General features: G+C 51.1%; 1 protein-coding gene across 1 annotated transcript in view; it reads left to right on the forward strand.

Annotated features, from left to right (window-relative positions):
• The window catches only part of GALNT18 (polypeptide N-acetylgalactosaminyltransferase 18), a 353,258-nt gene extending 328,917 nt beyond the window's left edge, over positions 1–24,341 (forward strand). The window contains exons 10-11 of the mRNA XM_086340033.1: positions 7,165–7,329; positions 23,924–24,341. Coding sequence (XP_086196159.1) covers positions 7,165–7,329; positions 23,924–24,070 — 312 coding nt within the window. The 3' untranslated portion in view covers positions 24,071–24,341. The remainder of the gene's footprint in view (positions 1–7,164; positions 7,330–23,923) is intronic.
• Positions 24,342–26,962: the final 2,621 nt, after the last annotated feature.

The raw sequence follows: 26,962 nt of genomic DNA on the forward strand, positions 1-26,962 counted from the left end.
CTGGCTGCCGGTTCCTGCCCCAGTCCCTGCGGCCAGACGAGAGGACTGATCAGGCTCGTCATCCACAGCTGTATTCTACAGTCAGGAAACTGAGGCTCGGAGTGGCTTCCAGCTAGTCAGCGAGGGTGGGGGTGCTAAGTGAAGACCCGAGCCCTCTTGACTTGTAAGCCCACCAGACCACCCGTTTCCTAGACGAGCAGTTCTCAAATGTTCACTTATATCAGACTTCGCTGGAGGACTTGTGAAAGCTCAGATTCCTGAATCCTACTCTTAGAGTTTCTGATTCAACATGCCTGGGGTTGGGCTTAAAAAATATACATTTCTAACAAGTTCCTGTCTGGTGCTGGGACCACACTTTGAGAACTGTTGTCCTAAACACAGTGCATCCTAACCTCTCAGAGTCCTCCAAACAATGCCCTGCAGACAGATCCCGCTGGCCCCCCACGATGAGAGGGAGGCTGGGAAGCCAGCTGGCTGTATGTGCTGGCGCTACGTTTACTCCTGAGGCTGCCATCAGCCCCTCGATACACCCAGTTTTCCACCTTAGCTGCTCACTGGAATCACCTGGGCCCCACCCCTAAGACTGTGTTTATAGTTTCTAAAGTTCTGCAGGTGATTCTGATGTGAGGAACACCCCGAGCTTGATTGCATTTAGGACTGTGTCCTCTTCATTTCTCTATCCTCCCCCATTTCATTTGCTCACAGATCTTTCTCCTCTCCCCTTTGTCCAGGAAACCCACCCTCCAGCCCCTAGGTTGGTTCACCCTTTGATGGACTTTGTCAACACCCCCATTCTGATACCCTCTGGTCATCCAATTAGTGTAATTTCTAACCCTTAGACTGTCACTCCCCTGGGGTGACGTCCATCCCTACACAGAGCTGGGCCACCACAGTCCTCCAGGGTACAGATCCCCTCCAAGTATCCTAAGAAATGTCCACAAAGACCCCACTTTTCCCATGAAAGCACTCTGAAAGAGTTGTTTTCTCCCTGTTCTAGAGCTTCTTGTTGAGCGTGTCCCCATCTGCCTCTCCCCCTGCCTCCCCCTCACCCCTCTCCAGGCCGAGGAATGTTTTAGCCAAATACTACCACTGCCGCCCCATCTCCTGGTGAGAGAGTGTCTCTGTTTCTAAGACACCTCGTTTTTCAAGGGCACTTACTCAATAGGCCAGCAGTGTTGCCAAGGAAACATCGCTTAATGGAAGAAACAGAGTCGCTCACAATCCACACGCCATTGTTTGCAGGAGAGCCGGTTCTTCTGCTGTACCTTGAAAATGTATTATTAAGTTATCTATCCTACCCCATTTTGTTCCCTGTTCCTGGTTTGCTAGGAGGCCCTCTCCCACCACCAGCAGCACCCCTTCCCCTGCCCATCCCATGATTTGCTGTGAGGGCTGCAGCCTTTCCACAGAGGCTAAGGTATGCCAGTGCAGGTATGGGAGCCTGGACAGAAGAGGGGACGGAATGACTGGGACATGCGTAAACTGACCCTACGAAAGAATGCATGGTACTAGCGGCCTGGAGGAGGTTGGAGACAGGAAGTTAAAGCTGGTCGTCCAGTGTTCACAAATTCCGATTGGTGGGGTTTAAGCTGATGAAGGTTTACTGGGCATTAATGACCTTCTCCCAAATGAAGGTCTCATGGTTGACCTCAGTGGTTTTCTTTGGTAAATTCTTCATGACCTTTTGTTCAAGTAAAATGTTATGTGAAAGTTGAATAAAGAAAGCAAGCCCAGGTTGGGCTGGGAGAGGGGGTCCTAGAACCCCACCCAGTGAGCCGTCCTCCCAGACCTGAGTGTCTTCAGGGGCCCCTGAGACCCTTTCTTGGTGTCCCAGGACTCAGTGTGAATGATCTGGTGGAAATGACCTGGCAGTTCCCTTGCTGGTTCCCAGGGGTGACTCCAGGAGGGCCCTCTGGGATCCTCACTCCCCTGCCTGAACTGAGGGTTTGGGGCTGTGGGGGAGATTGCACCCCAGTTCCAGCCAGGCTGATGGGAGGCCCCTTTGGGCGGCTGGGCCCGGGGAGGGGGAGGAAAGCCCTGAACTGCCAGGATCTCAGCCTTCCCAGGGAATCTCCCCCTCATCACGGAGGGAGCAGAGCCATCTGCCTGTGCAGCTGGCAGGGTCTTCAGAGCTCTCTTAGCCTGTTTCCTCACCCCTACAGCCGAGGGTGGCCTCAGGTGTGGACGGTCCCTGGCGTGGTGCAGGATACAAATGTTTGTTTTCTTCTCATTCTTCTCTTCCGAAGCGTTTCTACCCCCAGAGAGGTGACCTTTTATACAGTGAGGGCTGGAGCCTCTGGAAGGCTGCACCTCAGTCTGACAGAGGCGGGTCCCACCTCCGAGCTGGCCAGGGAGAGAAGGGATGCTGGGCACAGCTGGCAGGGGGCCCACCCAGCTCCTGCAGGGAGGGGGCCCTTGCCTGTCTGGGAGATGAGGTGACACAGCAAGGGGAACCTCTCACCCTGGGGGGCTTTGCCTAGCCTCGCCTCCGTGGCCCTGAAGGCAGGAGTGTGCCCCGAGGGGCGCTACAGGCTCCCTGGCTGGCCGTCCCGCTCAGCGATGGGTCCTTACTCCTGACCCCAGCCTGAGGGACAGGAAGATGCCCCTGGCACGAGACCCGGTATACCATATGTCTGTCCGTTTCCCTCGCTGGTGATTTTTCTCTTTCAGCATCAGATGGGGTTTGTAGGCCTGCTGAGCTGTGTGGGCTGAGAGGACAGTGAGCTGAAGCAGTCATTTGTGGCTGAGGAGGAGCTGGGGTTCAGGGATGTGTATCTGTGCCCTGGGAGGCAGGGGGAGTCATAAATCATCCACAGACAGGATAATAGCTCGGCCTCCACCTCTGATGTGAGTCACAGGAGGGCTGTTGCGGTCTTAGCACTTGGTAGCACCTTGTATTCTAGGCCTTTTTGTCAAGGATCCTCCAGCCCGCGGCTGTTCCCTAATCCAGGACTGCCCCGCCCCACCCTTTGCTCACAGGATCACAGTGGAAGCCTCCAAGCTGGCCTCTCCCCCTCCAGCCTGGTCACTGGAGCTGGAGTAACTGGAGGGAGGGAGGGAGGCGAGGAAGATGAGAGGTTACAGGCACAGCTTTGGCATCAAACTGCCTCGGTTTAGATTTCAGCTACTGTTCTCCAACTGTGTAACTTTGGACAAGTTCTTAATTTCTCTGTCCCTCAGTTTCCTCATCCACAAGATGGGGGTGATGGTAACACTTGCCTCATAGAGTTGTTACTAGGATTCACTGGGATAAAGCATAGCAGCACTCAACACTTGAGACTGGATAGTTCTTTGCTGTGGGGGGCTGTCCTGTGCATTGTAGGGTGCTGAGCAGCATCGTGACCTCTACCCACTGGATGCCAGTAGCAGCCTTTCCCACCCTCATCGTGGCAACCAAAGATATCCCCAGACACTGCCGAATATCCTCTAGTTGGCAAAAGTGCCCGCCACTGGGAATCACAATTCTAAGTCATCTTCTATTAAATCTCCAGTTTCCCTGTTGCTCAGAAGCATAGCTGGGCCTGCTGGACCTACAGGCACTAAAAGCACGGTGTCTTGTAAAAAACTATTTCCCTCTTTAGTGTTCAGGCCATTTATTGATTCAGTCCACCGCTGATTGGGCTTTTGAGGTGTCCAAGCGACAGCTTAACAGAATCTTCTTTGCTAAGTTGCCCTGTGATCTGACCGGCTGGTGGCTACCCCACTCGAGATGCACTTTGTTGCTTGCTTTTTAAGTAACAAACAACTGTCTGTCCTTATTATGATTTTCCCAGACTCTGGAGTAATAAACAGCTCTGATGACAGTGGTACCAGATAGTAAGTAAGTGGACACATGACTCTCTGAGCATCTCCCCCAAGCACTTCAGAGCAGCTAAGTGGATAAAACTGGTTTTAGCTATTACCTGGGCAGCTACTTGTGTCTGTGGAGCCCGCCCTAGAAATGAGAGCCAAGTCCTAGTGACAGGGACGAAGGAAGGAGTGACAGTAACTGCCTTCCTGGCTGTCCTTGTCTGGCGGCCCACACCCTGGAGCTTCAGGAAATTCGGGTCCTGACCTGCTATGTGACTAAGAGCTACACTGTCCTGAGGACGGAGTATGGTGCGTTCAACCCAAGGGCATATATATAGCTGTGCATCTTTGCAGAGAGGCTCTGGTAGCAGGCTCACACTTTCGTGCATTGAGGGAAGGCTTTTTGGAGGTAGTGAGCTTTTATATTGACTTTCAACATAGCAACAGTTGGAGTAAGAGATGGAGGAAGTGCGGACGGTTCCCATATCAGTGTGTTTATGACCACTATTTCCTGATATGTTAGTTTCCCCAACTTGACTGTTGGATCATCCAGGACAGGGAACCATGGCTTTCTCAACTGTGGACCCTCAGGACCCAACTTAGAGATTACTTGTTAGATGATTGGATGGATGGATGAGATTCCTACCTGCATCTAATTTAATTTCCTAAATCCTCAGATCAGATCAGATCAGATCAGTCATGTCCGACTCTTTGCGACCCCATGAATCGCAGCACGCCAAGCCTCCCTGTCCATCACCAACTCCCTGAGTTCACTGAGACTCACGTCCATCGAGTCAGCGATGCCATCCAGCCATCTCATCCTCTGTTGTCCCCTTCTCCTCCTGCCCCCAATCCTTCCTAAATCCTACCAGTCATCAAATTCTCCCTCAATGCCAATAAACTGGAAGCCACAGCAGGTCATCAACTCCCCTTGATGGTGAACTGGGAACCCAGGCCACCCGATGGACGGTCTCAGGATTCTGATGAGAAGCCTATCTCTTACCCAGTTTAGGTGTTGACTAGGGCCTCCTTGGCTCTGTGTTCTAGTCACATTTCCACGTTGAAGGCAGGCATTCTACATTTGGCCTCTGCTTAGAACTTTGATCACCCTTTACCTCTTTTATGGGAAGAATCAGTCACCCTGGTAGTTTTGATGTCCATTTCCATGGATTCATAAAACTTCCTTGGAGAGCAAATCCAGCTGTAATGAATGTCTACAATCTGTCTCTCCATCCTTTTTGTCCTGCCCTGCGAGGCTGACTCTACAGAAGTTTCCATGGGCTCCTATGTTGTCTGACTTCCAGCTGGGTTCTTCCAATGGGCCAACCCAGCAGAGGAACAGACTGGGGAAGGGAAAGTGATGTTGGGGTGGTTATTAACCACCACTCACCATCACCTCAAACCTCTCCCTCCCTGGACCCTTCTCGCAAGTCTCTCCATGTAACTTTTACACATTCTGGTACCTGCTGTCTCCTCTCATCCCTTTGAGCCTGGTGACGGTAACAGCTCCATGTTACTGTCCCAAGGAACTAAACTATCCCTGTGCTCCCTTCCCCTAGACCCACACCGCTGAGAACCCTGCCTGTATTTACCCTCCTTGGATTCCTCTACCTGAGCGTGCCACCTATTTCCTGCTGGGACCTTAGCTGATCCACTGACCTGAGGCTCTTTTTAACGTCTGAAGGATGGCTGCCTCTCCACCCCTTCCCTGGATGCTGAAGTTCAGGAAGAATATGGCCCTGAAAGTCCACCCCTTATTTGCTCTCCTCATGTGCACTGCCCTTCTCCCCACACAGTCCCTTTCATGCTCTGCACCCTGTTTTAAAAGTCCTCGAGAATCACCTTCTTTAACTAACACAAGAAATACTTCCTTTTACCATTTGAAATTAATCAAAAATATTTACCAGTGAGAGTTTTTTTTAATAGATCAAGATAACAATAGGGCCTACCCTGAAATCTAACCTAAAGCAGAGAAGTACAGTGTCTTGATTTGTCCATGTGACCTAATCATAGGTTGGGGTTTTAAATTTCTTTGGTGATACAGGATGAGAGCTCACAAACCCTATGACTGTCCTTGTTGGGAACCATTGCCTAAGGTTGGGGGAAGTGACTGAAAAATGTGAAGGCCAAGGTCCTATGGCTTTCCGCTAGACCAGAGTCAGCCCCGATCTCTGTAAATAAAGTCATTCATTTGTATTGCCCATGTCAGTGTTTGCACTACAGTCACAGAGCTGATTTTCCAGACCATTTGGCCCTTTGTGCAAAAAAATGGTTAAAACAGCAGCCTGACTGCTCTCCTTTGAAAGGCCCACTGACATGGTTGGCCCTTGACTGGCATCTGGGAGCTTGGATTGCAGGAAGGTTCCCACCACTCCCACAGATGGTAAGAGCGGCTCACTGTGCCCAAACTGATTATACAACTAATATGGTTTATGCTGAACACCTGCCTTCCTGCTGGAAGTCTGCGATAGGTATGTACCAGGCAGAGGCTGCCTGTGCGACCAGCCTCCAGTAAAAAGCCTAGGTGCTGAGTCTCTAAATGTTTCTCTGGTAGATAACCCTTCACGGGCATTATCTCAACTCCTTGCTGGGGACTCCTGGGCATCTTCTGTGACTGCTGTAGAAGGAGCCTTGAGAGCTGACACCTGGTTTCCTCCAGGCTTTGCCCTCGTGCCTTTCTCTTTGCTGCTTTGATTTATATCTTTTCCCCAGAATAAATCATAGTTGTGAGGGCAACTATATGCTGAATCTTCTGAGTCCTAGAGAACCACCGAACCTGGTGGTGGTTGGGAGACCTCCCAGCATGCTGCAAAGCCCCGGATATTTATTTTCCACCTGGCCCTTTAAGAAGAAGTTTGCCAACTGCTCTACACAGTCTTAGGATGGATGGAAATTGCCTATTACATATCACCCCTCCCACAGAACTCTGAGCTCCCTAAGACGTCGCCCAGGTCTTTTGCTCTTTAACTCCTGGTCAAGTGCAGCATCTTACACAAAATATTTATGGAGGGAAGAAGTCAGCAAGCCTGCAAATAATGGATTCAAGCAGTGTTTCTTAAACTGTGGGTGGTGAAATCCATTTAAAAGGTTATAACCCCTGTTTTTCAATGAAAAAAGTATAGAAAATTGAGTATGCTGCATATAGTGAGGCTAAGTTTGATTCTTGAGAATTTTGTATCAGTTACATCTCTGGACCAGGCACTGTACTGAATCATAACGTAAAAGGGTCTCTTCTTGTCTGTTACAATGGAAGATTATTTGAAGGCCCCTGGATTGTGCTCTCTTGGCCGGCTGCCCGAGGCGATGCCCCGCAGACCCTCCCCACCTCTCTGGCTGTTAACCTCTGACTTCATTCTCCCCACCCCTGGCCCCCAGAATGTGTACTACACGAGCAGCCAGCAGATCCACGTGGGCATCCTGAGCCCCACGGTGGATGACGACGACAACCGGTGCCTGGTGGACGTCAACAGCCGGCCGCGGCTCATCGAGTGCAGCTACGCCAGAGCCAAGAGGATGAAGCTCCACTGGCAGTTCTCTCAGGTAGCAGCCCGCCCGCCCGAAGGAGCAGCAAGAGGAACAAGGGAGGGGCCAGGCCTGGGAGGCATGGGAGGAATGGAGGGGCAGAGCAGAGGAGCCAGTCTCAGGATTTAAAGAGCACCTACTATGGGCGGGGGTGGAACTGGTTAGCTCATTGACTCCTGATACTGGCTCTGAGGGAGTTTATTGTTATTGTCATTGTTGTTGCTTTAGTGGTATTTTATTTAACTTTTAGATATAAGGAAACAGGCTCAGAGGTGGGAGTCCCCTGCCTGAAGTCACATAGTTAGCGGGCAGGGCTGGGATTGAAACTGAGTCTCTGACTCTAAAACTCACATTTCTTCTGCATAAGCCCCTTCTGACAAGCGCAGCCCCAGTATCCCAGGTACAGACCGTGCTGGGTCATCTGTGATCTGTGAGCCACTCTGCCTTCCTCCTCGTTCTGCAGGGAATGAGGTTTCCTCAAAGGGCAGTGTCTGGGGACCATTTTGTGAAGGGCAGTCTGCACACTGGTGACCATGAAACATTCCTTTATTAAGTCTCCATCAATTCTGAGGACTGTATTTATCTTCCTGCTCTGCAATGGCCCAGTTATAAAATGATGGCCCAGGAGCAGGGCGCCAGCTGCAGACACCCCATGATGACCCAGCTTTGAAGAAAACCCGTGCGTTGGCCCAGAGGCCTCCAGCCCCTAGGGAATCCATTAAGTTAGGATCCATTTCCACCCACAGATAGGAGCATCCACCTCCCAGGGAGTACAGGGAAAGCGCTCATCACAGGAGGTAAGGGAGTTCTTTTAGAGCCTCAAGGCTGCTGGGGGCTGCACGTGGTAGATGCTCCTGGGGAAGTCAGAAACAGAAAGTCTATACTCGCAGGATGTAGAGGCAGAGGCCCCGACTCAAGACTCCCAGCAAGCTGCTTCCACCCTGGAAGGAGGCTGACGGGCACAGGAAGGAGGTGTTCGGTCGGCCTGACCTTGATTCCAGCCCTCACGTCCAGTTACTCTCCCCTGTAGTGGTGGATGGGGGGCAGGGAGGTCCTGCTACATCAAGTCTGGCACAGGGCACCTCTGACCTGTGGTCTGGGTGTGCAGAACCAGATAGACCTGAGAGAGACCCTCAGTTGGGTCCTAAATGGATGGTGAAGGTCAACTCTCAGCAACAAGTTCAACCTAAGTCATAGATTCACGGGCTACTTGGAGGGCAGGAGTGAGAGTCCAGACCAGGACTTTGTGACCCCAGAAAAGCAGATGCCGGGGAGCAGCACAGGGAGACAAACGACAGCACGCCTAAGGGCAGGTAGAGGATGCAGCTCAGAGTCCAGGCTGGGCCTGTGCAGGGCGTGGGGTTCAGTGAAAGGGAATGGTGCCCAGGGACTGGGGCCTCCGGTCTTGTCCCTCCCTATCCATGTGACCTTTGACACGTGCTGCAAACGATAAAGTTCTGTCCCATAGGAAGAATTAGCTAAGGTTCATACAGTGTTTACCCTGTGCCAGACTTCTGGGTGCCGGACACACACCAACTCATTCAGTCATCACAGCGACTGTGTGTGATTTGCTGTGGACCGTTAGCCCAAGATCATAGATGAGGCACAAAGATGTCAAACAACAGACCCAAGGCGCTCACTGGTTATTATTATTACTCCTGACCTACTTCAGACTCTCTTTTCTACTTGTAAGTGTGTGAGGATGTTGGAAGTGGCCCCTAGAAGCAGGTCAGGGTCAGGGCTGAGGCTTAGAATAGAGGACACGTCTTCCTCCCCCTCCCACTCTCCTGGTGGAGCCCACATGGCCCAGCTGTGGCCTGTTGTGGCCCCACACTGTGCCCAGTGGAAGGCTCTATCAGTTTCCTCTGCCAGGCTTCTGGCCCGGAGCGACACAGCACAGGGCTGCATCTCCCCTCTGTTGTTCAGTCGCTCAGTCGTGTCCGACTCTTTGCGACCCCACGGACTGCAGCATGCCAGGCTTCCCTGTCCTTCACCATCTCCTGGAGCTTGCTCAAACTCATGTCCACTGAATCAGTGATTCCATACAACCATCTCATCCTCTGTCACCCCCCTTCTCCTGCCTTCAATCTTTCCCAGAATCAGGACCTTTTCCAATGAGTCAGCTCTTCCCATCAGGTGGCCAAAGTATTGGAGCTTCAGCTTCAGCATCAGTCCTTTCAATGAATATTCAAGGTTGATTTCCTTTACAACTGACTGGTTTGATCTCCTTGCTGTCCAAGGGACTCTCAAGAGTCTTCTCCAGCACCATTCGAAAGCATCAATTCTTCAATGCTCAGCCTTATTTATAGTCCAGCTCTCACATTTGTACATGACTACTAGAAAAACCATAGCTTTGACTAGACAGACTTTCTGTCCACCTTTAAATTACAAGGCAGAGGGAGCCCTGAAGATGTGCGGTCAGGGAGGAAGGCTAACCGTGGGCTTGGTGGTGAAGTGGCTATTGTCTCCCAGCTCACGTTAGATGCAAAATAGACTCACAGGCTGGAGGCAACAGAGAGAAATGGGTACATCGGCCCGTGGAGGTGAATGGGGCTGACTGGGCTGGGTGAGATGGGGACTGTACCATCTGGAGGGTCTTGTGGCTCACATCAGTGCTGCCTTCAGTCACTTTGCTTCTCCCCTGCTTTCAGTTTCCTCCTGGGAGTTGTATGCCACCATGCAGGAAGATGGGGGTGGTGGGTTGGGGCAGGGCTGGTGGCTTTTCAGAAGAGATACTACATAACTTAACCCATTCCAGTGTTCTTGCCTGGAGAATCCCAGGGACGGAGGAGCCCAGTGGACTGCCGTCTGTGGGGTTGCACAGAGTCAAACACGACTGAAGTGACTTAGCAACAGCAGCAGCAGTACATAACTTGGCTCTTGTAGATGACATGAGAGTTTGCTCCATATAGGAGTTTAGAGGGGGCATTCCAGGGAGAAGGAATGGCATAGGTGCAAGCTGAAGGCACCAAACCCAAGCTACGTGCAGGGAGCTGCAGATGGTGCGTGTGGCTGGATCCTGGCGGGCATCGCGGGGCACACCTGGGGATGCGTCTGAGGGGCAGACTGGCGTGGACCTGGTCCCATGGAAGGTGAGGCTTCATGTGGGGGACCGGTGTGTTAGGTCTGCGTTTTGAAAGCCCGCAGTGGCTGGAATTGTGGAGCTGAATGGTGAGGAGGAATTCTAGAAGGGGGGAAGAGACAGGTAGGAGAGTTACCAGAGGCTGAGATGCAGCTTGAAAGTTTAGCCGTTCCTTCCTCCTCCTCCTTCTCCTCTATGACCCTGGGGTCTTCAGGACCCTGCCTTGCCCCCACGATCTCCTGTCAGGACAGAATCTGAGGCTGCCCCCAGGAGCCCAGCGTTTGGTGGGGTGGACCAAACAAGCAGGCAGCTGTGGCTGGGGGTCCTGGGATGGGCAGGCACGCTGCTTCAACGCACTGGGAGAGGGAGGAGGAAAGGACCCAGGTTGCCCTGGAATACCATCGAGAAATCAAGGCCCAGCCAGGCACCTGCCACTCTGGGAACTGTGTGTCACTGGCTATGAGTGCCCCTGAACTGAACTGAAGTGAGCTCCCTGGGCTCTTTTGAGTCCTAGCTCCTCCCAGAAGCTCCAGAATCACCAGGGGCTATTCCTTAGATTGTCTTAGATTGTCTGTGGGGCTTCGGCCTCTCTGTGCCTAGCCTCATGCAGTTTGAATCTGAACTTGGGCTGCTTTGACATCCCATCCCTGCACACAGGCATGTCCAGCTCCTTTCCAGCCCTCGCAGACAGATGGCCTTCCCACCCATGCCCAGATCCAGAGGCCTTGGTGCCCCAGCTGGCCCTCATCTCATCTGCCCTTTTCTGACTTGGGCAGAGAAAGGAATATTCCTCCAAAATCCAGCTCCATCCTTCACTCATCTCAGCACATACACAGCCCTGAACAGGCAGCCCCACACACTCATGCTTGAAAGGGACACTCTGACAAAAGCAGGCCATGTTAGCATGTGCAGCCCTGAGGACCGGGCAGTTTTTTGCTCCTCATACATAAATCTAATTAGAACCCCCAGGGCACTCTGGCATCACCTCTTTGATCCTTCTACCAAGGAAACTGTTTGGAAATAATATTTTTAAATCCCTAATTTGCAAACCCAGAGCAGCCACTCTCACTTGATATTTAAAAATTAATGTTTGTGAAATTTTTGTTTCATGCAAAATGATCAATATTTGTCAAGCATCCTGGAATCTGTCCTCAAGCCCTTACTGTTTAGGAACTACTGTTGACGAGGCCAGAGGAAGCTGGAAGCCTCTTAAATGATTAAAGTTATGACCTGGGCTAATTTTCTTGCAACAGGTTTTAATCTTTGCAAATTACAATGGGATTCTACCAACTAAAATGTTCTGGTGCAGAAGTTGGGCTGAAAGATTTTACTGGTGCATTTCAAATCTTCTTCTCACTTTCACATTCTGCATTATTTACTCTCCTGAGGGCTGCATTTAAACTCGACAGACATTTAGGCTGAATTAATTCCAAAATAATCTAGTGTGATTCTCCCAGTTTCTCCTACAAAGAGGATAGTATTTGCATATCTTAGTGTTCCATCTCATAGCCTGCTTTTCTGTTTAACAAATAAAATGCCTGTCCTCTAACCCCTGCACGCTCTTCTGAATTTCCAGTGCTTCAGGATGAATCAGAACAGCATTAGATACTGACACTGAGAAACCACATTTGATGAAAACATCTCTCAGCAACCCTGATGTACAGGGCTCTGATGAGCAATTTTCCAATGATGAACATTCTTTCCTTCAGTCATTCATCAAACATTTATTGAGCACAGTGGTTGGGCAGGAGGGATGCAGATATGAATCAGACACGGCCTCTGCCCTGGAGGAGCTCTTGGGTGTATAAACACATAACAAAACTGGATGGCAAGAGCAGAAATGAGGGGGATGGATACAGTGTTCTGGAAGCCCAGGGTGACGGGCTCTGTCTGCACAGCTCAGGCAAGGCTTCACATTCGAGACATGTTTGATCTGGATCTTGAAAGTTGCAGGATACTTCCCAGGTGTAGAAAGGAAGAACAGCCTATGTAGAGGCTCAGCATGGGCAAAAGCAGAAAAAGGCAGGGTATGTCCGAGGAATAAAAATTCAGTGTCTCTGTGGGTGGAATTTAGAATTGGGGTATGAAAGAGATGAGACACAGAGTCAGTTTGGAGGCAGGTAATGGTCATTGAAAATTAAGCCCAGGAGGTTTGACTTTACCTTAAAAGCCAAGGGAGGAGCTAGGAGTGTTCATGGGCTCCCCTGGTGGCTCAGATGGTAAAGAATCTGCCTGCAGTGCAGGAGACCCGAGTTTGACCCCTGGGTCAGGAGATCCCCTGGAGAAGGGAATGGCTACCCACTCCAGTACTCTTGCCTGGAGAATTCTATGGACAGAGGAGCCGGGCAGGCTATAGCCCATGGGGTCACAAAGAGTCCAACAAGACTGAGCGACTAACACTTTCACTTCACTTTTCACAGGAGGGGTTCGATAAGCTTTAGATTGACATGATGTGGTCTGAATAACTCTGGCAGCAGAGTGCAAGGTGGAATGGAGGACAGAGAAGAAAGTAGGAGGCTGTTCCATCACCCTTGTGAGAAAAGGGATGGATGAGGTTGCCATGGGGGCATGGAACCAGGCAACTGCTGGGGAGAACATTGAGAGACAGTTCATCAGTCTATCGGAAGTAGTGATGAATTAAATGGAGGTAGTTGTGAGGGGAGATTATGAATTGAGGGCCACCCCAGGCTCTGAGTTTGAAGAAGTCAGTTAGCACCTATCTCTAAACAGCCAACATTTCCCATGTCAACAAGTGATGAGACTTCATTAACATCAGAAGTGGTAGTTGTTCCTTCATGATTTTTCTAACTTGTGACTCATCCAGAATTAAAGAATTTCCTAAACTATGTCCTGGGATCATAGACTCATATACATTAGGTATAAGACTTTAGGGCTTCCCAGATGTCACTAGTAGTAAAGAACCTGCCTGCCAATGCAGGAGACATAAGAGACACAGGTTAGATCCCCTGCAGAAGGGCGTGGCAAACCACCCCAGTATTCTTGCCATACTTGGAATCCCATGGACAGAGGAGCCGGGCAGGCTACAGTCCTTGGGGTCGCAAACAGTCGGACATGACTGAAGCAACTCAGCACACACACGTGCATAAGACTTTAACCTTCTCAGAGTACCCCACATACTGATATCTGGGGGATTCTGGGATTAGGCAACACAGTGTCAGTGAAAGAGGCATCTAATAAGTGCCCCTGGACCAAGAGAAGGAGACAGGGGGAAGCAGGTATTAGGTCACTACACAGGAGAACTGTGTGGCACCAAAGCAATGGACTGCCTCTCAGGGGCAGTGAGGCACCCATCCTCCCCACCACCCCCCATCACTATCGCTTTGAATGGTTAAGCAAATGCCACGTCCTCTCTCCAAGTGTTATTGAGGGAATTCATGACCTAGGAAGGCTGTTATGATGTGTGTCCTTTAAATTTCAGCTTCCTTAAAGTCTATTTGAATACATGGTTGAAGCAAAAATGACCTCAGGAATGGATGATCTCCACCCTCAAATATCATAAGGGTTTCTGTAGGCAAAGAGAACAGGCTTGTCCTAGGCATCTCTGAGGGAGGACCAGCTGGAGGGGGATACAAGGGCAATTTACAGAGCAGCTTTCTCATAGAGATGTCTGGACATGAAATTGGCCATTCAATGGCATCGAAATATGTATAATATCATATATGAAATGAGTCGCCAGTCCAGGTTCGATGCACGATACTGGATGCTTGGGGCTGGTGCAATGGGACGACCCAGAGGGATGGTATGGGGAGGGAGGAGGGAGGAGGGTTCAGGATGGGGAACACATGTATACCTGTGGCGGATTCATTTCGATATATGGCAAAACCAATACAATATTGTAAAGTTAAAAAATAAAATTTAATTAAAAAAAAAATAAAAGAAATTGGCCATTCAAGGAAGAGGTGGACTCAGAGAACCACTCAGCAGGCCATTAGTGGTGTCACAGCTCTAAGTAGACTTGGATTGGATGGTTCTCAGGGCTTGCCAACTCTGAAATTCTATAATTCTAAGCTCCTAATGCCCAGAAAAGGGCTTTTTCTACCTAGAAGCCCCAAGTGGGCCCACCTTACTAAGAAGCACCATGAACTTGAAAATGAGCTGCATGTCTGCTATGAGGGTCATCATTATCCCACTTTATGGAATTGTTTATCTGTTATTTTTCTCCATAACTCTTTCTCTCATCAACTAATAGACTGGAGGGATGGGCTATCTTACACTTTCAGTGTCTCTAGCACCTAACAGAAAGCCTGAAACAGAAGAGATACCTCAGGATGCTGTCGATTAAATGAAAGAATCCTTTCTAAAAATTCACAAATACTAATACAAATATTCTGTGTCCCAGATCTCGAGACAGGTTTGTGGGAGACCCAAAGATGGACTCTACCCTCAACAACTCCTCCTTGCATGCACGTATACATGCTGAAAAAAAAATAATTGTACTACAGTATTTCAAGGACATTTGAACATGGTAGTCAAAGGGCTCAGTTTAGTTGGGAAATCCCTGCAAGAACATTTTTAGAGGGTAGTGCATCCAGCCGCGATACACAGCCATGATTGAAGCAGGCTGCTCCAGCTTACTCTTCCTATAGCTTCAGATTTGGGGGAGGAAGGTGGAAATGATCTTTACTAAAACAAGTATGCATACTGTATGAAAGGGAGTAGCAATTTGTATGAATATTTGTTAAAACAAGAGGCTCTGATGAGATGTCAGTGTGTTCTGACCGCACTTCATGCTGCCCCAGACTCTGAGATGTGTTGTCATCCCTGTGGGCCATTGAGGGTGATAGGAACACAGGCAAGTCCCATTCAGTGCACAGGGCAGCCTTCCCACTGGTGGGCTGTCCTCCCATCTCAACCCCCAGTCTTGCCTCATTCTCAGCTCAGAGGCAAGGGCTTTAAAAGGCTTTTTAATGCCTTTTCCAAATGGAGAGCATCAAGGATAACAGCAGAGATGACTGTTAAGGCCGGGAGAGAAAGCATTTCGAGAGCCTGCAGAGACCGCCTGGAAGAGAGCTGAGAGCAGAGCCTGGCCATGGACCACTTGTTCTGATTTGTGGGTTCTAATTTGATAATTTGATGCAAGATGAGTAACTCACTCCAAAAAGAACTTATTTGCAGAGCACATTTCCCAGGGAGCATCACTGATTCTGCCAAAGAATTTCCCAGCACGCAAGGAGGAGGAGTCCTTGACTTTCTCCTGCTCCAATCCCCAGGCGCTGTCAGGAAGTCCAACTTGGAGAACCTTTTGTACTGAGAAGAAAAGACTATAATCGGGTGTTTCTTTGCAGCTCTGGAATAAAGCAGCTTTTCATTTCCATGTCACATGAAGGGGCAAGTGTAGAACTGTCCGGTTTTGAAGGACTGACAAAGCTTTATTTAGGCCCTGAATATTTTCTTAGTTATTTTTAGTTTATGGCTGTCAGCACTTTAGATCAGGAGCCAGGACCAGGTGTGAAGGCTCAGTACCTCACTGTTCAGACCCAGGGGGAATTTTACTTATTTATTTAAAATTTTCCTTTAGTTAGTTACTTATTTTTGGCTGAGCTGGGTCTTCATGCTGCACCAGCTTTTCTCTAGTTGCGTCAAGTGGGGGTGACTCTCTAGTTACAACGTGCAGGCTTCTCATTGCAGTGGTTTCTGTTGTGGAGCACGGGCTCTAGGTTGTGCAGCCTCAGTAGTTGTGGCTTCTGGGCTCTAGAGCTCAAGCTCAGTAATTGTGGCTCAGGGGCTTAGTTGCTCTGAGGCATGTGGGATCTTCCCAGACCAGGGATCAAACTTGTGTCTCCTGCATTGGCAGGTGGATTCTTTACCATTGAGCCACCAGGGAACCTGTGGGTGGGATTTTAAATTTTATGTATCAAACATTCACGTGGTTCTTACTGTGCACCAGGTACTACTGTAACTGCTGTATAAATATCACTTCATCCTCATGACGTTGCCATCAGGCGCTTCATATCCCCATTCTACAGATGAGGAAACTGAGGCACAGAGAGATTATAGTATTTGTCTGAGGTCAAATCAGGATTCTGCCTCCAGGGCCCATGCTTTAAACCTTAATGCCAAGGAGGCTTTGTCTTGTCTCTAGAAAACCCGTGGATTACTGCAGTAGGAGTTTGGGGCTAGGGTCTCCCTGACAGCCAGCTGTAGATGTGTATGAACAGGCTGTATTCCTCCTTCCTCAGCAAACTCCCTCCAGCCATCTTGCTGGATACCCTCCTTCACCCTTCCTTTTGCATTTGACATTGCCATTACCCTATTTTCAGTCCAACAGACCTCAGAGCAAATCCCAAGCAGAATCTCACTCAGGAACAGGTGCGTCTCCTTTAAGAACAACAAACACCAAAGCACTTTTTAAATAAACCAAGTGTTGAATATTCATAGTACAGAAAGACCACTTTCCTCTACAAAAAAGACTTAATCTCAGGATTTCTTTATCTAGCACTAACATCCCACCCATGCTTTGAATTACTTGGTTATTAATCATTAACGACTTAACCTGGAAACTCCCACATCCACTGTGCTTAAAGCCAAAGACCCACTGGGCCACTTGCCCATGGAAAACTAATTAGAACGAAAAGTGGAAACAGAGCTCTGAAAGAAGCAGTCTTTGGAATACAGGATTCAGTCTTCACGCAACCTCCTTGTAAACACCTTGATTGCAAGCACGAGAGCAGCCTGAGCTTAGCTCAGCTGCTCCGGGTGCTCCAGCTGGGGGCGATAAGCCAAGCCTCATCCTTTCCCCAGAGAGGATCACGGTTTCCTCGTGGTCCCCAAAGTATGGTCCCTGGACCAGCAGCACCGGCAGTTGTGAAAAGCACCGCTGCTGCTGCTAAGTTGCTTCAGTCGTGTCCGACTCTGTGCGACCCCATAGATGGCCTCCCACCAGGCTCCCGCATCCCTGGGATTCTCCAGGCAAGAACACTGAAGTGGGTTGCCATTTCCTTCTCCAATGCATGAAAGTGAAAAGTGAAAGTGAAGTCACTCAGTCGTGTTCAACTCAGCAACCCCATGGACTGCAGCCCACCAAGCTTCTGCATCCATGGGATTTTCCAGGCAAGAGTACTGGAGTGGGGCACAGGCAGCTTAAAAATGTGCTTGCTTCCTCCTTCCCCACCCCTGCCAGTGCTCTACACTCCACACAGCAGCCGGAGGGACCTGGTTAGCATGTCAGTTCCACCCCGCAGTGGCCAGTCCTGTCATGGGATGAACAGCCAAAGTCCATTCACATTAGATCTTGGGCCTCATTTTCTCCCCCAGCCCCATGCTGTTCCCTGTACACACTAGGCCTGTGTGGGTCAGAAGGTGGGCCCCAATGATCAAGGGTGTCAGAAAGCCCTTCAGGGGCTGTCTAATCCATTTGCCCTGCCCACATCCCCAGGGTTAGTCACCTGCCGTAGACACACACCTGGGCAAACAGGCAGAGAGGAAGTGCGTGGCTGTGAAATCCGGAGTCGGCTCCTTAGCACCTCAGCCCAAAGAGCTCATGGACCATAGTACCATGTGCCCCGCTGGGCCCATAGTCAGTGCTCCATGTGTCTGTACCCCCACGGTCCTCTGGTACCTTTTAAAAACAAGAAGACTGAAGCCCAGGATGGCTCAGCCACTTACCAGGGTTACAGCCAGGGAGAGCTGGAAGCAGGGCTGGGAGCAGAGTCCCATGTTCTTGCTTCCACTCATCCCAACTCTGATGCCCATTCTAGTCTCTACGCCAGAGAGGCTTGGGAGAAGAAGGAGCTAGGCTGGGGGCTGGGAACCCAGCTCTAGGAATTATTATTAGCCTTCTTAATTCCATACATTCAGCTTTCCTTTTTTTTTTTTTTTAAAACACTGTTTCCATACTTAACTCGGTTTCCGTTCCAATTAAGCTCTCTGTGTGCTGCGGCCTCTCTCCTGCCAGGTTTAATTGCCCTTATTTAAATTCTTTAATTAAAAGTATTGTGTGTTTCCAGATCCTGTTGTAAGTATTACACAAATAATTTAGATAACTGGACTGGTAAACCCAGCAACTTCGCCCTCCCCTGAGGGCGGGGCTGCCAGGGGCTCTCTGGTTGAGAACCTGCTAACAGGTGGTCCTGGCTCCTTCCTCCCCGCTCCCCACCCCTGTGCTCTACATGCCACACAGCAGCCTGAGGGACCCGTTTAGCATGTCAGTCCCACCTCGCAGTGGCCAGTCCTGTCACTGGATGAAGAGCCAAAGTCCCTTCACACAACCTGCCCCTCTCTCAGCTCCTGGGTGTCCTCTCCTCCCCCGACCCCATGCTGTTCCCAGCACACACCAGGCCTCTGGGGGTGCGGGAGCTTCATTCTGGGACACAAGGCTCCCCGATGCACCTAGACTCCTTTTTTCCTCCCTCACGCTTTGCCCAGCTTGCATCTTCTCAGGATTACCCCCAAGCATCTCCCGCTGCTGCAGCCTGCCTCCTGCTCACAGCAGTTCCCGAATCCTCCCAACCTGCTGGACTTAGTCTATCTGGGCTGCTGGTATAAAAAGAAGACCAGTGACTGGGAAACTTGAACCACAAACATTTATTACTCACCATTCTGGAGGCTGGAAAGTTCAGGATCAAGGTGCCAGCAGATTTGGTGTCTGGTGAGAACCCTCTTCCTGGTTTTCACATGGCCACATTTTCACTGTGTCCTTGCGTGGCCCAGAGAAAGAGACCGTCTCTCCTGCGTCTCTTCTTATAAGGGCACTAATTCCATCAGGAGGGCTCTGCCCCTGGGACCTAATTCCTCCCCAAAGGTCCTACCTCACATCACACTGGGGATCAGGGCTTCAACACATGGATTTATAGGGAACACATTCAATCCACAGCACTGTTCTCCATTTTTGTGCATAATCTTAGCACCTTTAACACACTAAAGAATCTACTGTTCTCTCTTCCTCCTAGAATACAGTCTCCACAAAGTTCTCCTTCTGTTTACTCACTGATATGTGTCAGTGGCCAGTAACTGTTCCCAGAATGTGATAGGCACTCATTAAATACTGGATGGATGGATAGAGCGATGAATCACGTCTTTGCAGAGAACTCTCAAAAGAATGAGATCAACCTGACTCCAGAGCCCCTGGGACTCATCGGGTGGCCTTCCCCTACCCCAAGCTGTGGCGCACCAGCAGCTCTCAGTCTAGTTCACCAACGGGCCTGGGCGGGGATGAATGGAGGGGAGGGTCTGGCCACTCAGCCTAGTGGGGAAGAGTGAAGGCGGCAGACTCCCAGCCCGACTCTCCCACTGACTGACCGTGTGGCCCAACTCTCTGAGCCTCAGTCTCCAATTCTACAAAATGGGGATAATTCTTACCTCCACTGCTCAGCGTTATTGTGAGGAACACTTGAAACAGCGTGTGAAGCACTTAACGCAGTGCCGGGGACACGGGGAACGAGCCCTGACCGTCACTACTTTTGTCTCAGGGCAGAGCCTACAGGTAGAGGTAAGGATAGCAGCCCCCCCAGGCTGCCCCCAAAGGTGCTGAGCTCACTGTGAAGGGACCCAATAGAGAAAAGGAGTCTCCTTCATAATTGTGGCAAATCGAATTTGCCCAGGAATGAGGTGAGATTCCAGGGTTTGCTCAATGACAGAGCTTGAGGTCTGGGAAGGAAGACAGGAGGGAGACTGGCCGGTGACCAGCGCAGCTGCACATCAGAGAGTGGGCTGGCTCCTCTCTGCATATCCCACATATGCCCCAAGACGTACACCAGGCCTCCAAGGTGGCCTTACTGCTCTGTTCTAGAAGATCCTCCTTCAAAGCCTCTGGGGAGAGAGCTCTCTTGGCCTCATTCTCCACCCTCAGGTCCGGATGCCCTCACTGAGGTTGTGTCTCCTTCACAGCCCTGCTCTTGGCCTGACTCCATTTCTCTCACAGCCTTCCCGGAGGCCATACCGGCTGTTTCTGCCTCAGGGTCACCATGCTTCCTGTGTCTTGGGTGCTGAGAGTGCGTCTGGGTCAGGGTAGGGCCTGGGAAATGCCATATTTGAGTCTCTGAAGGAACACTCTGCTTCTCAGAGACCTCTGCCCCACCTCCCTCTCTGGGCCTTGGCACGGCGCCCCCGGGGAAGGCTTAGAATGTGCCCGAGTGGCTGGCAGGAAAGGAGAGGGCTATGGATGCCTCTGTTTTGGACAAGTTTCTCCAGACTTCAGTGCTCTGGGCTTGGTGCAGCAGCCTCACGGTTGGCAAGGCCTGGCCTGGCCTTGAGGACGTCCTGAGCTGTCGGAATCCTCGACTGTCCCCTTTTCTGCCTGTTGTGCACTTTTTCTGGAGCCCCGATCCTGACACCATGAATAGCTTCATATCCATCTGTTGTGTTATAGCTGTTAAAGGGGTTGCCCATCGATCCTTCTGCTCATTCTTCAGTCATCAGGACCATAGTTACCATCTGGCCCTAGAGAGAAAGGAAGCAGAAGGGCAGAGCAGCTTGCCCCAGGCAGAAGCATCTTTGTCCAGGCCTCTCCTCTGTCTCACCAGCCGAATCACCAGCAGACCCTGTGATTAGAGAGCTGGGCTGGTTTCATTCCCATCCTGCCTGAGCTCTCCTCCAGCCTCATAGAATAAGACATTCCACCAGGCTGCCGGGGACACAGGAGGATCGGAGGGGTTAGCCCCAGGCCCACAAAGCACTAGACCCAGCCTGGGTGTGGGCAGCAGAGCGCTCAGGCCTTGGAAACCTGAGTGGCTGCCTGGCCTCGCTTAGAGCAGATATCACAAGGGATACCCCTGGATTCAAAAGCCAAGATTTTGAGGGACAGGGAGAGGACCCAAGGTGGAGCACAGCTTCTGAAGATACGACTTGGGGCTGGCCAACAAAGTCATCCAGTCAGGGCTCGGGAGCGTGGTGTGGCCACCAAAGTACAAAGTCCTTGGCTATGTCCAAGGAGCCTCTTGTCCAGTGGAGACAAGGTGGGGACCCTCTGCTCTGTGGTCAGTTCTGAGTGACACACAACTGCTGGAGTTTGTCCACGGGAGGGCACCAGGCGGGAAAATGAAACCAGATTGTCTCACAAGGAACTGGAAATGTTTCAGCTGGTAGAGAATGGAACTAGGGGGGACTGCGGGCCCCATCTTCCCCTATGGTAAAGGAGAAGGTGGAGAAGAAGGAGCCCACCCGCCTGTGGAAACCCCAGGGCACAGTCTGGGGCCCCTTGCTGGGTGCCCCTGAGACAACAATTTTCCTTCAGTAGAGGAGAATTCTCCCAAGATGGAGCGGCCCAGGGAAGCGTGCCCAGCCAGGAGGGCTCAGTCAGCTTGCAGGTGAGAATGAGAGGGCCAGCCTTCCACATCTCTTCCAACACAGGGACCCCAGGGGCCTTTCCGAGCCCCTGCCTGGTGGCCCATCGTCTGAGAGCCTGAGCCTGAGGGCTTCTCTCTGGCTGCACCTCTGGGCCCCAGGTGAGCTGCTTCTGTTGTGCTGTCTCTCCACTCTTGGGATCAGTGAGTCCCTACTCTCCTCGGGGGAGGTGCTGGGGCCGGGGCACATGGGGAGACACTGCTTTGCTCCCTCGAATGCTTCCAAGGAGGTCTGCAGTCCCCGAGCCATCTCCCACACACAGGAAATGGAGAGTCCCACAGCCCCTCCCAGACACACATATAAAACACACTCCTTACCCCCTCTGCCACCCTGGCTTCTTCACCTGCTGTTCAAAGTCCCTCTGAGAGAGCTGGATTTTTGTTTTAAATTTTTTTAGCTGAAGAATAACATATACCCAGATAGAACCATCCAAACATACATACCAAAGTAAATGTTCAACTCAATAATTTAAAACAAAGCCAACATTTAGGTGGCCGCCAGCCAGGTCAGGAAATAGCACACTCCCTACTCCCAAGAAACATCCTTTGGTCTACTGTCAATCATTTTCCCACTCCCCACTCCCCAAGATACCCACCCCTGACTCTGAGCCTGTGGCCTTATTTTGCCTGTTTGGAAAGTATGTATAAGTCTAATTGTGTATGTGTTCTTTGTCTGGCTTCTTTTGCTAACGTTATACTTGTAGGATTTGTCCTTAATGAATGGAGCTCTGGTTTGATCATTTTTAAAGCTAAGTATGTTATGTGAATAACCACAAGTTATTTATCCATTGTACTATTGATGGACATTTGGGTTGTGTCCAGGTTGGAGCTTTTATAAACCATGCTTCAGAACCGGTGCAGACAGTTCTGGATACCTGCCTGGGCATGGGGTCAGTGGGTCTCAGGGCGGTGTACACTCAGCTGCAGGAGATGCTGCCTGTTTCCCAGGTGGTTGGAAGAACTGAGTCTCAGTGTTCTCTTGAGGTGTCAGTGGTCGCCATGGGGACAATAGTGGCCAAGGGGATGGCTTCCTTACAGAAGAGGAGTGTGTCCCCCTCTATCACAGGGTGCTGTTCACTGGGGTGGGCATGGGGGCAGCTGGGGGTGCACTACCGAGTCCTGCTTGTGGAGGGGGGGTCAGTTAGGAGACTGGTGCAGTTGTCCAGGTGACAGAAGACTGTGGCCTGAACCAGGGCAGATGTGATGGCATGGGGATAAGGGGACAGTCACAGGGCATGAGGAGGAATTGGTAGGACTTGGTGCCTAATCAGTCCTGGGGATAAGCAGAGGTGTCAGTGGAAATGCTTGGTTATTGCTGAGATGGGAAGCACAGGAGTATTCTGGGGAAAAGTGAATTTCCATATACTGGAGTCCATATACTCCAGTACCATGAAGCTCCAGGAGGCCAACTTATAAGAGCCTGCCTGCCTGGGAGGCCAAAGTCGGGCTGAGCACATCTTTGATGAAACTCAGAGATACTCCGAGAGTCTGGACCTTCACCCAGGTGCCAGCCAGCAGCCTCAGAGTGTCCAAGGCCTGCAAGGATCTCACTAAAAGCAAAAATTGGAGGTTTCTTTTTTGCTGCTGTAGAGCTGCTTTAAGAAGCAGAACCTCCCTTCTTTCACGGACTTTGAGCATAAACTGAGTATGCATGGCTACAGAACCTTCTGGGACATCAGCAGCATAGAGGGAAACCAAGCATATCCAGGGCTGACCAAGCCCAGGGCAGTAAGACAGTATCTAGGAGCCTGGGTTTGGTTGAGGCCAGCACTGATGACTCCAGAGGTTCATTTGGGAGCAAGGACCCTAAAAGCAGGAGGTCCTGGGCCTCTGGTGATGCTTACATTCAGGCCAATCATAGGGCGGTCCCAAGGAACTAGGATTTGCAGAACAAATGGGGAGCAGGACCCAGCCCCCATGGCAGGTGCAATAGAAGCAAACCAGCATGCCACACGCAGCTAGATAGATGGAAGCTGGGCTGGGGCATTTCTGTCCTCTTTTCTAACAAAGGACTAGGGCCCTGTGAAGAAAACAGAGGCACAGGGTTCCATCTTGGGGAGGAAACCAGCACCTGGAGATGGGAAGCCTCAGGCTCTGTGGGCATGCTGACCCCAGACCTCCTGCAGCCTCCCAGGATCCCACGCGTCTGCACCCACAAGTAATCCCCACCAGCCACTGGGCCTGAGGCTCCCCCACACCCTCTGACCCCACTCTCCACCCTGGCTCCTAGGGAGGCCCCATCCAGAACCGCAAGTCCAAGCGCTGTCTGGAGCTGCAGGAGAACAGCGAAGCGGAGTTCGGCTTCCAGCTGGTGCTGCAGAGGTGCTCGGGCCAGCACTGGAGCATCACCAACGTCCTGAGGAGCCTGGCGTCCTGACCCCGCCTGAGCTGCCCCCACGCCCCGCCCCTTTGCTACTGTGTAGCACCCGCTGCAACGCTGCCTGCTGTCCGTGTGGGGGTGTTTGGAGTCTGGGGAACCAGGTTGGTGGGCCCCCAAAAGAGCTTTGTATTTCCTATTCAGTTTTCATGGAGTTTATAGAAAGACGCTGAATGGTGGGTGAGGGTATAATATCATAAACTATTTTGCAACTGTAAATAGGGGACACGTGGAAAATATTTATAACTGACAATAAAATACCATTGATTAAGGGCTGTTGCAGTCATTTGGTGGAGATTCAGGCCTGGCTCCTCTGAACTTGGAGCCCAAGATGTGACTGTTTGCCCTCCCTGCTCCCATGCCTGAGAAACGAGGCTTTAAGGCTGGGCAGACAGTGGGAACTTGTTGTGCAAGCTGCCAGCTTTCTCTGTGGGGCCCAGGGAGACGAAACGGGCACCTCGACCTCAAGGTCACCTCCAGAGAGAGGGTTCCCTCTGCTTCTACAAGACGCCTTAGTCTTTCATCCTGAGAAACCAGGAAGGCTCGTCAGCCACTGGGCTTCAGACCACACTGCTCTCTGGAAGCCACCGCCTTCACCTCCCAGAGCCGTCCACGGCCCAGGCCCTCAGCAGTGAGCCTCGTGTCAGCAATTGTCACGTCCAGCTGCCGAGACCGTTAACTCCTTCCATGAATCACGGTGCATTAGTTCCCAGGGGCAACAACGTCACACACTGGGTGGCTTAAACAGCTGTCGTCACACGGTTCTGAAGGCTAGGAGTCTGAAGTCGGGGTGTCAGCTGGGCTGGCTCCTTCTGAGAGCTGTGAGGAGAATCAGGTCCAGGCCTCTCCCCGAGCATCTAGAGGCCTCAGGGGTTCCTTGGCTTGTAAGTGGCCGGCTTCCGCCTGCGTGTTTCCTGCCTCCCCGTGTCATCACCCCCACTCCTTCTGTGCTCACCCCGATCACCTCTTGAGTGCCAGTCTCTAGCCCTGTTACTGGGAGAAGCAGCTCACAGCCAGTCCCTCTGCACAAGGGCCCCCACCCCTGACACAGTGATACTCAACTCCCCGTCTGTGCCCGGACCTCTCCTCTGCGCCCCAGGTCCAGTCTCCCGCTGCTGACAGGCCCCAGGCAGCTGGGTGGCTGTCCCTTGGACAGTGCTCATCTGACGTGCAGAAAACAGACCTGTCCCTCATCCTTCCAGGCCCACCCACTTGACCAGCACCGCCCTCCTCCAGGCGCTCACACCAGAGTCGTCTGTCTCTAACCTCCCCGCTGCTCCTCACTCCCATATCTTGTCAGTCCATCATGGCAGTGATGCCTCTTCAACAGCCCCCAAATCCCCTCCCTGGGCCCCCTCATCACTCACGAGGGCCTGCCTCCCTGTCTCCAGCCTTCCTCCATTCCCATCTTACCTACCCTCCACACTAGTTTTCAAGGAGTCTTTCTGAAATACAAATAGGGTGAGATTTTTTTTTCCTGGCCTTCAGTGGGTCTCACCAAAGATGGTAAACACCTAGTTAAGGTACCGGACTCAGAGCTTCCTCCTGCGGTGAGTCCAGGGGCCAGGTGTCGGAAGCACCCAGGTTAGAGGCCTTACACACAGGGGTGGTTGTGAATGCAAGAAGGCCTGGCCTCCTGGCTGTCACCCTCACTGGACGTCTGTAGCCCCAGTCCACCCTCTAGGGATGGTGGTGTCCAATGGCTTCTTCCCTTCTTTTCGGAAAGTTTTTCTTGGTGTGTTTGTTAGAGCTTCTATAACAAAATACCATAGACCAGGTGGCTTAAACAACGGAAGTGTGGTGTTTCATGTTCCTGGAGCCCAGAAGTCCAAAATGAAGGTGTTGGCAGGTTGATTCCCCCGAGGGCTGTGACGAAAGGGGGTTTGCCAGGCCTTGCTCCCTAGCTGGCAAATAACCATCTTCTCTCTGTGTCTTGTTTCCAAATTTCTCTTTCTTATAAGGACACCATTTGTACTGGATTAATAGATGGGGAAATAGTGGAAACAGTGTCAGACTTTATTTTGGGGGGCTCCAAAATCACTGCAGATGGTGACTGCAGCCATGAAATTAAAAGATGCTTACTCCTTGGAAGGAAAGTTATGACCAACCTAGATAGCATATTAAAAGGCATAGACATTACTTTGCCAACTAAGTTCCGTCTAGTCAAGGCTATGGTTTTTCCTGTGGTCATGTATGGATGTGAGAGTTGGACTGTGAAGAAGGCTGGGCGCTGAAGAATTGATGCTTTTGAACTGTGGTGTTGGAGAAGACTCTTGAAAGTCCTTTGGACTGCAAGGAGATCCAACCAGTCCATTCTGAAGGAGATCAGCCCTGGGATTTCTTTGGAAGGAATGATGCTAAAGCTGAAACTCCAGTACTTTGGCCACCTCATGCAAAGAGTTGACTCATTGGAAAAGACTCTGATGCTGGGAGGGACTGGGGGCAGGAGGAGAAGGGGACGACAGAGGATGAGATAGCTGGATGGCATCACCGACTCCATGGACGTGAGTCTGAGTGAACTCCGGGAGTTGGTGATGGACAGGGAGGCCTGGCGTGCTGCGATTCATGGGGTCGCAAACAGTCGGACACAACTGAGTGACTGAACTGAACTGAACTGAATGTCCATCCTAATGACCTCATTTTAGCATCAGTACCTTGGTTAAGACCCCGTCTCCAAACAAGGTAACATTCTGAAGTGAAGACTTCAACATATGAATAGGGGGCACAATTTAACTCCTAACAGGGGAGCAGAGGCGGGTAAAGAGCAGACCCCAGGCTGCAGAAGGCTGCCTCCCCTTGAGTCCACTTTGCCCAGCAAGTCCTGCCTGTGGGGCAGCCCAGGTGTCCCCGCCTCCACAGGGTGGGTCCTGAGCAGGTGACAGAGGCTTTGCT

The sequence above is a fragment of the Bos grunniens genome, chromosome 15, assembly GCF_055505025.1.
Source record: "Bos grunniens cultivar Pamir isolate PY7600 chromosome 15, Bosgru_T2T1.0, whole genome shotgun sequence".
In the NCBI taxonomy this organism is placed as follows: domain Eukaryota; kingdom Metazoa; phylum Chordata; class Mammalia; order Artiodactyla; family Bovidae; genus Bos; species Bos grunniens.